Source organism: Thunnus albacares, chromosome 13, assembly GCF_914725855.1.
Source record: "Thunnus albacares chromosome 13, fThuAlb1.1, whole genome shotgun sequence".
Taxonomy (NCBI): domain Eukaryota; kingdom Metazoa; phylum Chordata; class Actinopteri; order Scombriformes; family Scombridae; genus Thunnus; species Thunnus albacares.
In genome coordinates, this window is record NC_058118.1 from 6,940,227 (window position 1) to 6,951,873 (window position 11,647).

The 11,647-nt window shown below is 39.4% G+C and overlaps 3 protein-coding genes across 3 annotated transcripts in view; 2 read left to right on the plus strand and 1 right to left on the minus strand.

Annotated features, from left to right (window-relative positions):
* The window catches only part of LOC122995765 (histone-lysine N-methyltransferase 2B-like), a 398,376-nt gene that overhangs the window by 53,980 nt on the left and 332,749 nt on the right, over positions 1–11,647 (minus strand). The gene's annotated exons all lie outside the window — the stretch shown is intronic.
* pigw (phosphatidylinositol glycan anchor biosynthesis, class W) lies at positions 173–3,019 on the plus strand. The gene is made up of 2 exons (XM_044370694.1): positions 173–687; positions 1,116–3,019. Exons 1-2 carry the CDS (start codon positions 523–525, stop codon positions 2,610–2,612), a joined length of 1,662 nt encoding a protein of 553 aa, XP_044226629.1. The 5' UTR covers positions 173–522; the 3' UTR covers positions 2,613–3,019.
* ggnbp2 (gametogenetin binding protein 2) lies at positions 4,205–10,901 on the plus strand. Its single transcript, XM_044370681.1, has 14 exons — positions 4,205–4,307; positions 5,037–5,156; positions 5,582–5,662; positions 5,835–6,088; positions 6,279–6,377; positions 7,871–7,984; positions 8,098–8,307; positions 8,451–8,625; positions 8,733–8,921; positions 9,028–9,175; positions 9,315–9,440; positions 9,557–9,705; positions 9,790–10,002; positions 10,113–10,901. Exons 2-14 carry the CDS (start codon positions 5,064–5,066, stop codon positions 10,314–10,316), a joined length of 2,055 nt encoding a protein of 684 aa, XP_044226616.1. The 5' UTR covers positions 4,205–4,307; positions 5,037–5,063; the 3' UTR covers positions 10,317–10,901.

Sequence of the window (11,647 nt, forward strand, 5' to 3'; positions counted from 1 at the left end):
GGTACAGTAACATGAAATTGTAAATCATATATTGCTATTTCTGCCTATTTGCTTCCACGTGCTCAGTATTTAAAAAAAAAAACCTTAAGAAACCTATACTCCAATGTGATGGAGGACATTACAGAGTATCATAATTCTGTATTAACAAAATTCACTGTAGCATTGCTGTGGTATAACTGCTCAGTATTAAAATGCCTTAAGATACCAATACTCCAGTATGACAGAGGACATCACAAAGTATCATAATCCTCAGTTTCTTTTTCTTATTGCTGCCTATTTGCTGCTTTTCCAATGTCAAAGTTTTCCTTTTGTGTCCCCAAGTCCGCACATTGATTGTCATCCTACATTGATCAGTTGTCAGAAATAGAAATTGATCCAGAATATTTATATTCGTGATCTAGAAAATAATAGGCATACTAATGTTATACAAATAATATTTATTCACAATATTTTGAACAAGAAAAAAAAACAAAACTGAAGTCCTGCTTAGTCGGAAGTTGCCAGTAATCCGAGCAGTCTTGAATGCGACATGTGACCAAACGCGGATGTAAGCGACGCAGCTATCTCACGTTACTGAAGGCATCATGGCAGGTTAGGGCCGGTGTTTCATGCAGCTGTAACAAGCAATGCTGTAAAACAGGTATTTGTGTGAACCTGCATTCCCCTCACCCAACAGACTACTCCGTGGTGAGTACTGCTAACAACGGCCTTCGTAACGTCATTTAACGTCGCAGTGTAGATTAGAGAAGTCAATGGACTTTGCTCGTGCTGAGTGTTACAGTGATACAGTCTACTATCAGGAAAAGTGAAAATCCGTCCGGCAAAGTCACTGTTTACATTGTTCTTTCAATGCTTTTGTGCGGGTAGGCCATTGATTACAAACAACGACTGCTTCCACTTATGATACGTTTATGATAAACACATCGAGATTTAGACAGTTGATGTAAAGAGGTGACACCTGAGTTTATACAATTTATATAGCTTTTATATTCCTGTATCTGAAAGTGTACCCATATCCCTTTAAAAAATCACCATGGGTGTTGCCATAGTGTCCTTACATTTTTCAGGTTTCCAGTGTAAATTATGCAGTGAATAATGATTTGTAATGTTTGCAGGCCATGTCTCAGAGAGACCAGAAGGAAGCGTTTGTCAGTAATCTCAATGGGACCAGTCTGGAGGAGGTGGCACTGGGCTCATTTCTCAGCCCACTGTGCCTCATCAGCAGAGGACTCATTTTGATCCTCTACCATCAGGCCAAAGGGAGTCTTCCTCTGCCACATCCACTCATTTCTCATCTGCTTCTGGACTTCTTTGTGCTTATCCTCCCCCTCGTCCTGTCATGTACCATCCTGAGCAACATTCTTCACCAGGTCATCTTTAGCTTAATCTGTGTTTCGGCTTGTGTGATTTTCTATATCTACCGTACCAACAGTCATCCTGCTCAGCACCGGCAGTCCACTGTCAGCACCTTCCTTCAGAGTCACGTTCAGTTCAACCAGGTTCCCTTTGTGACCATCTTTAGAGTGTTTGTGAATGTGAAAACAGCTATCAGCATTCTCGCCGTAGACTTCAGTGTCTTCCCAAGGCGATATGCTAAGACAGAAACCTATGGGACAGGTGTTATGGACTTTGGCGTCGGAGCATATGTCTTTGCAAATGCCCTCGTCTGTCCAGAGGCACGGAGGAAGAACATCTCTGGATCCAAGATGAATCATCTCTCTAAGCAGCTCCTATCTGTCTGGCCCCTGATTGTTCTTGGTATGGCACGGCTAGTGAGCGTCAAAATGACCAGCTACCATGAGCATGTGACAGAATATGGCGTCCACTGGAACTTCTTCTTCACACTAGCCATCGTGAAAGTTGTGGCTTCAATGCTTTTAGTCATTTTACCAGTCAGCCAGTCCTGGGTCTTCGCCCTTCTGATCGGAGGACTTTATCAGTTCGCTCTGGAGACGACAGGGCTCAAGGATTTCCTTATCCACAACAATGACAGAGAGAAGGACTTCCTGCATGCTAATAAGGAGGGCATATTCTCTGTACTGGGCTATGTAGCCATCTACATGGCAGGAGCACAGGTTGGACTCTATGTGATGCAGCCGAGATCCCAGGTTAGAGAGTGGCTCAAAGCACTTTTCAACATCATGTTGGGAAGTCTTGGGCTTTACGCTGCTTTGTACATATGTCAGACCTTTGTGGAGCCAGTGTCTCGGCGCTTTGCTAATTTACCTTTCTGCCTGTGGAGTGTTGCCCAGTCCCTGTTTTTTATGTTCTGCCTTGCTACAGCTGATGTGGTTTTACTGTTTTCCAAAAGAACATCAGGCTGTCACTTGCTGCCGTCATCGTGGGATCTGTATAAAAAGCAATCATCAGATTCAGTCTCTGACAAAAAGAGAGATGAGATGGACAGAATGTGCCTCGTTCAAGCTGTCAGCAAGAATCAGTTGTTGTTTTTCTTGCTTGCAAATGTCATGACAGGATTGATCAACTCCATGGTGAACACACTTAGTTGTAGCGATTTATTTTCAGTGTGTGTTTTGCTGTCGTACATGTTCATGAATTGCATTGTAATATATGTTTTACATCTCCTTGGAATTACAGTCAAATTCTGGTGAAATTGAATTTGTAAAACTATTCTGAAGGTTTTTGTGGAGGGCTAGAGTTGGGGAGTTGGGGAGATTTAATGTTGTAAGAAGATACCATTGTACATGCCTTCTTTATTTATGAAAATAAACATGTCTAGATAAAAATGGTACCTCTGAATCAGTGAGGACTTGGACTTCAATATAACGTGAACCAAATGTGCTGTTAAATGTTCTTAAATGATTTGCCTTTGTCACAAAACCAGTCAAGTTATTGCAGCTAAATAATGCATTCAACTCGTCAGCAGTAAGTATAAGCTGTTCATGCTCTCATCAGAATGGAAAACTGCATTTAAAATAATGCAGCACTTGAACAAAGCCTGTATTGTTGAACTTTTGATCTTCTGTATATACTGTATATGTTCTGTTTTTTACTTTTTGCCTTCTTAATCTCTTTCTGGTGTTTATTCCTTTCCTGCTTATTTCATTACTCAGTACAGTTCTGTTTGTTGTAGATGAAGTTTTAGTTTCTCATCCTAACATCACTCAAATATCAGTGACATGTTTACACCAAACCTCAACTAAAAAAAAGGGGGTTTAAATCTAATACTGTATATACTGTATATATATGATGAATGCAAAGAAACAAGCAAATAAAAATTAAGATGTGGAAATGCTTATGGCTCATTTATTCATTTCAAACTAACTTTTTTTTCCCAAATAAAGATGTTTTATTAACAAGTGGATTTATAACAGTTTAGCTTGTATGAATGAGGATTTTTCTCTTTCTCAAGTAAAAGGAAATCGTTAATTATGAATAATACTTTTGCAATTGGACATACTGAAAATATCTGAAGGTTTCCTCAAAATAGATGGAGGGTCTTTTTGTTTTTGTTTTGTTTTTTTTAAACTTCATTTACACAATGGAATTTACAACATATTTACCATTCCAACAACAGTAACAAGGCAATGTATGCTCGAAGTCGTGCACAGCTCATAATACACCAGAATTATATATAGGGAATTCAGATCCTTTTTTTGAGTATACAAAGTAATAATAAATGTATAAGGGAATAACCCAGAGAAGCATAATTAATAAACCTGCTTCTGTATTTGTTTGGAATAATCTGTATATTGGTATAGACTGGGTAAAAAAACAAAAGAAGGTTATTACCCAGGATTTTGTTGTTTCAAATAAGGTGCAAGAGGTATCTCTGAAAATATTGCACAGGTGTTATCCAGTTAATTCAGTTATTGTAAAATATAGGCTAAATGTTGACCCTCTTTGTTCCTTCTGTCACCACACACATGAAACGACAGCTCATCTTTTTTGGGACTGAACATTTAAAATTACTGTCTAAAAATATGTTATTAATATTATTTCTTTTTGCAAATTTGCAAAAACAGACACCCAAACTTACTGTCTTCATGTCCTATTTAAACACACTAAAATACTGCACAAACTCTAAAGCTGTGAAAGCTAGAGTCATATTTAATTAATTTGATTTGTAATTAATTTAATTTAATTGTGTTTATGTTTGCTTTTTGTTTTTTAATTTCTTTATTGGTGTAAATAGATGCATAGTGCGCCCCCTGGAGGCTGAGCACATTACGTCAGCTACTACGTGCGTAGTGCAAAGGTCAAATCAGTAATGCAGATTTCGCCACCGTAGCAGACTCACTCACTGTCGCACTTATTTTTGTTTAAAAAGGAACTTTCATAAGTGGGTGAGTAAAGACAAATATGAGGTTTTTGACAGAGGCACATTTAAGTAGCTCGTCAAGGTGACAGATTATGGTCAGTCTTTTAAACGTTAGAAAGAGAAGCTGATAAAAGTGACAGTCGCTAAGTAGCCCAGTTCAACTTTATGTAAGCCGTGTTCGAGGTTGCTAACGCGAGCTACAGCGATGCTAACAAGTGGCATCGACAGGGCAGAAACTAACTATATCAACACTGCACTTTATATTATTTGTCAAGACATTACACACGTCAGTGTAAGGGTGTATAGCGTGACTGAATTTATGCTTCCTCGTATTTCAAAATCCTACTGGCAAATAAAATGAGCTAGCAGGCTAACGTTAACTGGCTCACCGCCGGTTACTTTATCCTGCCCAGCAGACGGACGTTAGCGTCATTAAACCTGTTTTCATAACTGGAAGAGTGTAAGAAAAACCTCCTGCCAGCAGATTTTACACCATAAAATAATATACTCTCGTTTCCCAGGTTGTTCTTGCTAACTTAGCTGTCTAAATCTGGGTCAAGACAAATCTGTATGTTCTGCAGCCGTGTCAGTAAATCAGACGGTGTCGGTGTTATATAGCAAATGGTTTGGCGTTTAGTAACGCGTTTTAATGTCAAATACTCTGTCAGATAGTATTTATTGTGGTGACAAGGTGATGTTGTGGCCAGTATTGATTTGAGATGTGGTCATTCGGTCTCTTGTTTGTAATCGGCAGGAAAGCTGCACCACATTGAGAGAAACCATGGCACGTCTGGTCGCGGTTTGCAGGGAAGGTGAAGAGGACTACCCGTTCCTCTCCAGACAGATCCCCCTGTATATTGATGATGGTCTCACGGTAAGTAAGCTTTCTCATGTGTATGACCACAAAGGGATGTCTATGAAAATCACAGATGTGAAAGGGCTAACACAATCATAGGCCACATCTGCTCCGTAACTGACCAAAACCAAAGACTTAGTCATTACTAAGTACAGACCTTTATTAAAATGTTAAAGGATAGGCTCTTGAAAGTTATACTGTTCATACTGTACAACACAGTAAAATAATAGATGCTTGCCAGGCAATCAGTGTCAAGAACTCTTAAGTGGCCGTGGTATAAATTTCAACATTCTTGACTCCTAATAAATGATGCATTAATAATGTACAAAGTGACACTGGATATTTTCAGAGACGTGATCATGTCTTGTGATACTTATTAGCACGGCTGAAATGAGAATTTCAATAATGTACATTAACAGTTTTATATTCTGTCTTGTTGCCAGATGGTAATGGAATTTTCTGATAGTGTCATGGATGTCGATAGACACGAAATTAACAGTTCTCATTGGAAACAATTTTCTGAGGTGAGTAGTTTCAATTTTACACATTATGTCCCTTCCTTAAATGTACTTAAGCATGTGATTTTTTTTTTTGCTTTTTCCCTACTACTACATTCACAAGCTTGAGTTGAAAAGGGTGTAGGTTTTCTTCATGTGACTTATCAGCAAAGCTGTAATGGATGTATGATTCCTTTAGTATCACTCCAAGTTGAAGCAACAGGATTTGAATATCGCCCTGATGGTGACATCCAGAGAGGTGTACGGTGCATTATCTCAGCTGGTGCCATGCGTGGGTTGCAGACGAAGTGTGGAGCGCCTTTTCTCCCATTTAGTGGAATCAGGGAACCCAGCCTTGGAGCCACTGACAGTGAAACCCACGGGCATGCTCTCTGTCACCAAGGCCTGTTTGGCAGACGTTAAGAAACTCTACACCCTCTTCTACGTCCACGGGTAAGATACACAGAAATGTGTTACTTTCATTCTTACTGCCAAATTTATACGTGGGAGATACTTGGGTCTACTCAGGGTTTGTTTGGATACTGTCAAAGGATAATTCTATACCAGTTTAAAACCCTGTAAATGGACATCTTACACTGTTGTATTTATATCAACTCTTAAAAATATATACATATTTTTGCAGGTCAAAGTTGAATGACATGATTGATGCCATTCCAAAAAGCAAAAAGAACAAACGATGCCAGTTACACTCCTTAGACACACACAAACCTAAACCTTTGGGGTGAGTAAAATGACTATTTTCATGTGTTTTCCTCATACAACTGTTATGTTTCAGTTTTTTTTCTCTCTAAACAATATCCAGGATGTTTTGAATGTTGTCTTCTATCAAACCATAGTGACGACGGCACAGAGTGTTAGGTTTTAAGAATGACACTGTTAGAGGAGCTGAAGACAACAGATGTAGCATCTTCTTTGCCTTTGGACAGCTTGTGTCCCCCGTAGGTAGACGCAAGTCTTTAAACAGACAGCTTAGCTCTGTCACCAGCCTCCAGAAGGTCTGTGTTTTAGGCCAGTCATCTGTGTACCATTATATGGACAGTTGAGTGATTTATACAAAAATATGCTTCACCTGGGAAAGTTGTTCAGCCTTTTGACTGACAAACTTAAAACTGAACAGAAACCAATATGGGGTGTTTGAGGCTCTCTGGGGGGTTGCCTCAGTGTGGTTGTTATAGCTTGTTGATGTGTACAGCTTTCAATCACGTTTGTAATTTTTACTAAGAATCGTGTAACATTTTGTAGATCTAAGAAATACAAATTTTATTACCTGTGGCTAGTAGTGATGGGAAAAACTTATACACTCATACTTATACAAAACTAATATATAGCCTAGTCTCATACTCTATATATGTGCTTGTAACATTGTTGGGAATGAGAGCTTATTGCTCGGCAGAGTGCTTTTGCTAGTGTCATTTTGGAATCAGAAAACATTCCCGCAGTTAAGAGATGCACTTATGTACATGTATGAGTTTTCTCTATTAAAGCAGATTAAGACCCCAGTTACACAAATGGTTTTTTTTTTATCATCCTGTGGTGATTTTTATAAATATTGGGGACCTTTCAGTAGTTGATGGTTTGGTTTATATTCAGATTTGGGAAACAAAACAGACTTGTAAAACTGAAAATTATACTGTAAGTTCTGCAGTAATGTTTGGATACTTCCATCTGTTAGAAATCCTTAACCTGTGCTTGGAGCACCTGGAGTTCTTCACATGGTGGGGACATACAGCAGCAGTTGCATGCTTTTAAGCCAGTGTGTACATTGGAAATTGACCATGGGTTGTTTCTTTTTTTTTTCTTTTGTTTTTTCCAAACAGACATCAGACATGTTGGCTTTGTTTAGATGTAGTTAACATAGTGCAGCATTTAGCAGCTAAAGAGCAAGATATTTCCCTCCTGAATTAGTGGAGACCAAAACCAGAGCTAGAAGGAGAGTGAATCTTGGACTTAAATGCACCAGGTGGCCAGAAACATGACTCCAAATGAATGATAATGTTGCTCTGTATCTGCTGCATGTGTAATTAGGCAACTGTTTGTTCAACAAGTTCAACATATCAGCCTGTAAGGTGATAGGTAATATGTCAGTGTTGTGTTTACAGCTTGTTTCCATTGTCCCCAAGCGGACAATAATCAGTTATCGCAGGTTTAAGAGATGATAATTGTGCTCTGTGATGCATTTTGTTGTAATAATTAAGCAATGATAATTGTTTACAGTGGAAGCTGGATGGACGTGTGGGAGCTGATGTCTCAGGAGTGCAGGGATGAGGTGGTCCTCATTGATAGTGCCTGTCTCCTAGAGACGCTGGAGACATACCTGCGTAAACACAGGTAATGTGTGACTGTCATAGCCTTGATTTCCAGAATGCATTTTTTTCTCTTAGATTTTGTGTTACAGGTCTAAAAGGAACTGCGTTAATTGCATATTACTTTCTTGTCCACAGGTTTTGTACTGACTGTAAGAATAAAGTGCTGAGGGCATACAACATCCTGGTAGGAGAATTGGACTGCAGTAAAGAGAAAGGCTACTGCGCTGCCTTGTATGAGGGACTGTGCTGTTGTCCTCATGAACGCCACATCCATGTGTGCTGTGAGACTGACTTCATCGCTCACCTCCTTGGCCGGGCAGAGCCTGAGTTCGCAGGAGGCTATGAGTAAGTAAAATTTTAAACAGTCAACACTGCAGAGCTCACATTCTCCATTGATCAAGTCAGTTTGAGTCATTTTCCTTCTTGCCATGATTCTTTCAGTGTATTTATACATCCAGTTGATGTTACTGTTTGTTTGTTTTCTCAAGACGCAGAGAGAGACATGCCAAGACCATCGACATTGCACAGGAAGAAGTCTTGACCTGTTTGGGCATTCACCTCTATGAGCGGCTGCATAAGATCTGGCAGAAACTACGAGCAGAGGAGCAGACCTGGCAGATACTCTTCCATTTGGGAATTGATGCACTACGTAAAAGTTTTGAGGTACATACCCTCTAAGCCAGTGTGTTTATGGTATTACTTAGAAGTGATTTATCAGAGGATGGAGACATTATGGCGCTGTGATCATGTATCTGTTACCATATCCCTAGATGGCGGTGGAGAAGATGCAGGGGATCAGTCGGCTAGAGCAGTTTGTTGAGGAGCTGTCTGAGGAGGAGAGGGCCAAAGAGCTGAAACAGGAGAAAAAGAGACAAAAGCGAAAAAATCGACGCAAAAACAAGTGTGGCTTTGACATATCTGAACAAGAGGCAGAGGACAAGGAGAAAAATCTGGATGAAGTAAGAGTCTAAAGCTGGCCTTACGCGTTATTTAAGACACCTGTGTTCATCTGCAGCTTCACATCTGTTCGCCTGTATTAAAGTCAGTAAATCTGGTATGTTGCAGGGTTCTCTTGAGTGTGTGGAGGACAGTTGCAAGGCCTGCGGGAGCCATGAGGAGGAGGAGGAGGAGGAGGCCGAGGAGGCCGGCTGTGAGGAGAGTGTCACCGCCAATGGAAGCCCATCCTGTAGCTGCCCAGACAACACCAAACAAGGTAAAGATTCACACAGACATCACCATATGACATTAAATCTGTATATGCATGAAGGTCACTGCATGACCAAAATTAGTCTGTATAGTGCTTGAATGTAAAGACAAATAATGAGCTGTAAAAAAAACTGGTGTTTGTGTAGATTTATCCCCCCTCAGCAACGGTAGTGACTGCGGTTACTCCTCAAGTATGGAGGGCAGTGAGATGGGATCACGGGAAGGCTCTGACGTTGCCTGCTCTGAGGGAATCTGCAACCATGACGAAGCAGGTCAGGTTTGAGCAGCTCTAAGATGCTGAGGACTTTGAACTCTGAAACCATTTCAGAGTCTTGTATACGTGCAGTATAATGTCATTTCTCACAGTGTGTTTTTGTTTAACTTTAAGGAGAAGACGCGAACGGCCATCACTGTGCTGAAGACAAGGAGGAGGACGGAATAGACAGTTGTGTGGACTGCTGGCCGCACTCCGAGGAAAAGACTCAGTGCAAGAGTAAAAAGAAGAAAAAGAAGGGCAAAGGTTTCTGCAATGAACAGGTGAGAGGACAAACTACAGAATTCACACATTGTATGCACAAAATTTAACACTGTATACTAATCAAAGTATGCAAATTTCTACAGGGACAAAAAGTCGAAGGTTGTATGTCAGATAGGAACAAAACGGGCCACAATCCGCCATCATCACACACTTGCCGAACCAAAGAAATCTTTTCCTCCTTATGTGGTGATACATTTGCCAGCATTGCCCTACGGTTACCATGGACAGTACATCAGAAGAACCTCAGCCTTAATGCCAGGCCTCCGGAAGCAAACAGAAGTCTTGTGGAACTTCTGGTAAGTGAGAAATGTAATAATCAAAAATACACCTTTTGAACCTCTCTGTCAATTTTTTGAGTATGATTAATGCGCTGATTGACTGTACTCCGGTTGTGTTTTTAATACAGGATGATTCTGAAGCGACTTCAGATGAAGAAAACTTTCTGACAGAGGATGAAATCCAAGCGTTTTTAGAAAGAAACCAATCCTTCTACAGCAACCGTCACCAGTACCGACAGCTCCTGAAAGAGAAATTCACCAACTACTGCCGTGCCACTGAGCGAAGTAAGCCAGTCTGTGGCAAGTGGTTTGCCACCACCAGTGTCAACTAACTGCACTAATGACATCCTCCCCCAGGAAAACACTCATGACCACTGGTGCAACATCTGTAGAAAGGATAAAATTCTGAAGTACGTTTGTTGTCTTGTTCGGTCATTTTTCCTTTTTAAAGTCAATGTGATTCTTACTTTCTGTTGATCATCTCTCTCTTTTACACTTGTACACCAACACACTTTTCCATCTCATTTCTTGGCCACGTTCTCACCTGTAATTGTTCTCTTTGACCAAGCCTAGCTATTTGTTGTTGGTCTTCTGTAGGGTTGTTGGGTAAGAGCACAGTGGAATCTGTAATCAAGCTTTGCAAGCTGTGACATTAGGAATACATTTTAGGAGTCTTATTTCATGTTTTCTTTTTCTTTTTCTTTTTTAAATATGTTCTGTTTCTACCGTATTCTGTTTCTCTTTGGTGACACTTCAGTGTAGTGGTAAAGGTTGTACCATTAAATGTGTACAGAAATTCTAAATATAAAGATTTTACAGAGAATAAACATCCATTTGTAATAAGGATTTGGGTGTGATGTTAAGAGCGCAATGTGCAAAATTTACTAAATAAAAAATATTTATTAATATGCATTATATATTTGTTGTTTTTCATTTACGTCTTGATCTTAGAGAGTTCTCATTCTTTGAGCCGCTTGTCCTGACCTTTTTAACTCTGAACAAATAGTATGATTTAAAAGGCAGGTAGTGATTCTAGTCCTGAGGTAAGAACATTGTTCAATTAATATTTCCGTTGAAGTTTGTAGTTTGGAACAAGTTTTTGTCCTGAAGGATTTAATTTGGTTAAAACTTTTAATGTCAGTAATGTAGCAGGGATAGACACTGAACTAAATAGTCCATGGCCTTATATTTTCTAAATAGTCTTAATACTAAAATATGTGAAAAATGGGGTCTTTCATTTACTCAGCCAGAACCAGATGTATATCTGAGACCAATACATTTTTTAGTAATTGTAAATGTAAGTGAATGATGGAAAAGAAAATCTCATTCACTCATCATAGTACCTGGAGCAAAGTTCAGCAACTGGGTGGAGATATTATTACCTTCACTATCTATTGGAAATGTCAATGTTCCCAGTTCAGATTTAATTAACCACTTGGAAAAGAGATGAATATAACCTTGATATTTAATAATCTGATAAAGTAAAATTTATGATAAACTGATTTAAATTGTAGGACATTATACCATTATACCAATTGTGTATGCTTCTGTTTTAATCCTTTGTTGCCACACCTTTTGGATCTGAAGACATCTCAACCCTAAAATATCAGTTGGAGCTCACTGCATTACAGGATATCTCAGCTATTACAACATATTAACTTTG

Coding starts and splice junctions, on each gene's coding strand:
- pigw (XM_044370694.1), top strand. CDS start 523: ATGCGACATGTGACCAAACGCGGATGTAAGCGACGCAGCTATCTCACG. Junction 688..1,115: donor ACCCAACAGACTACTCCGTG/GTGAGTACTGCT, acceptor TAATGTTTGCAG/GCCATGTCTCAGAGAGACCA.
- ggnbp2 (XM_044370681.1), top strand. CDS start 5,064: ATGGCACGTCTGGTCGCGGTTTGCAGGGAAGGTGAAGAGGACTACCCG. Junction 6,089..6,278: donor ACCCTCTTCTACGTCCACGG/GTAAGATACACA, acceptor ATATTTTTGCAG/GTCAAAGTTGAATGACATGA. Junction 9,706..9,789: donor AAGGTTTCTGCAATGAACAG/GTGAGAGGACAA, acceptor AAATTTCTACAG/GGACAAAAAGTCGAAGGTTG.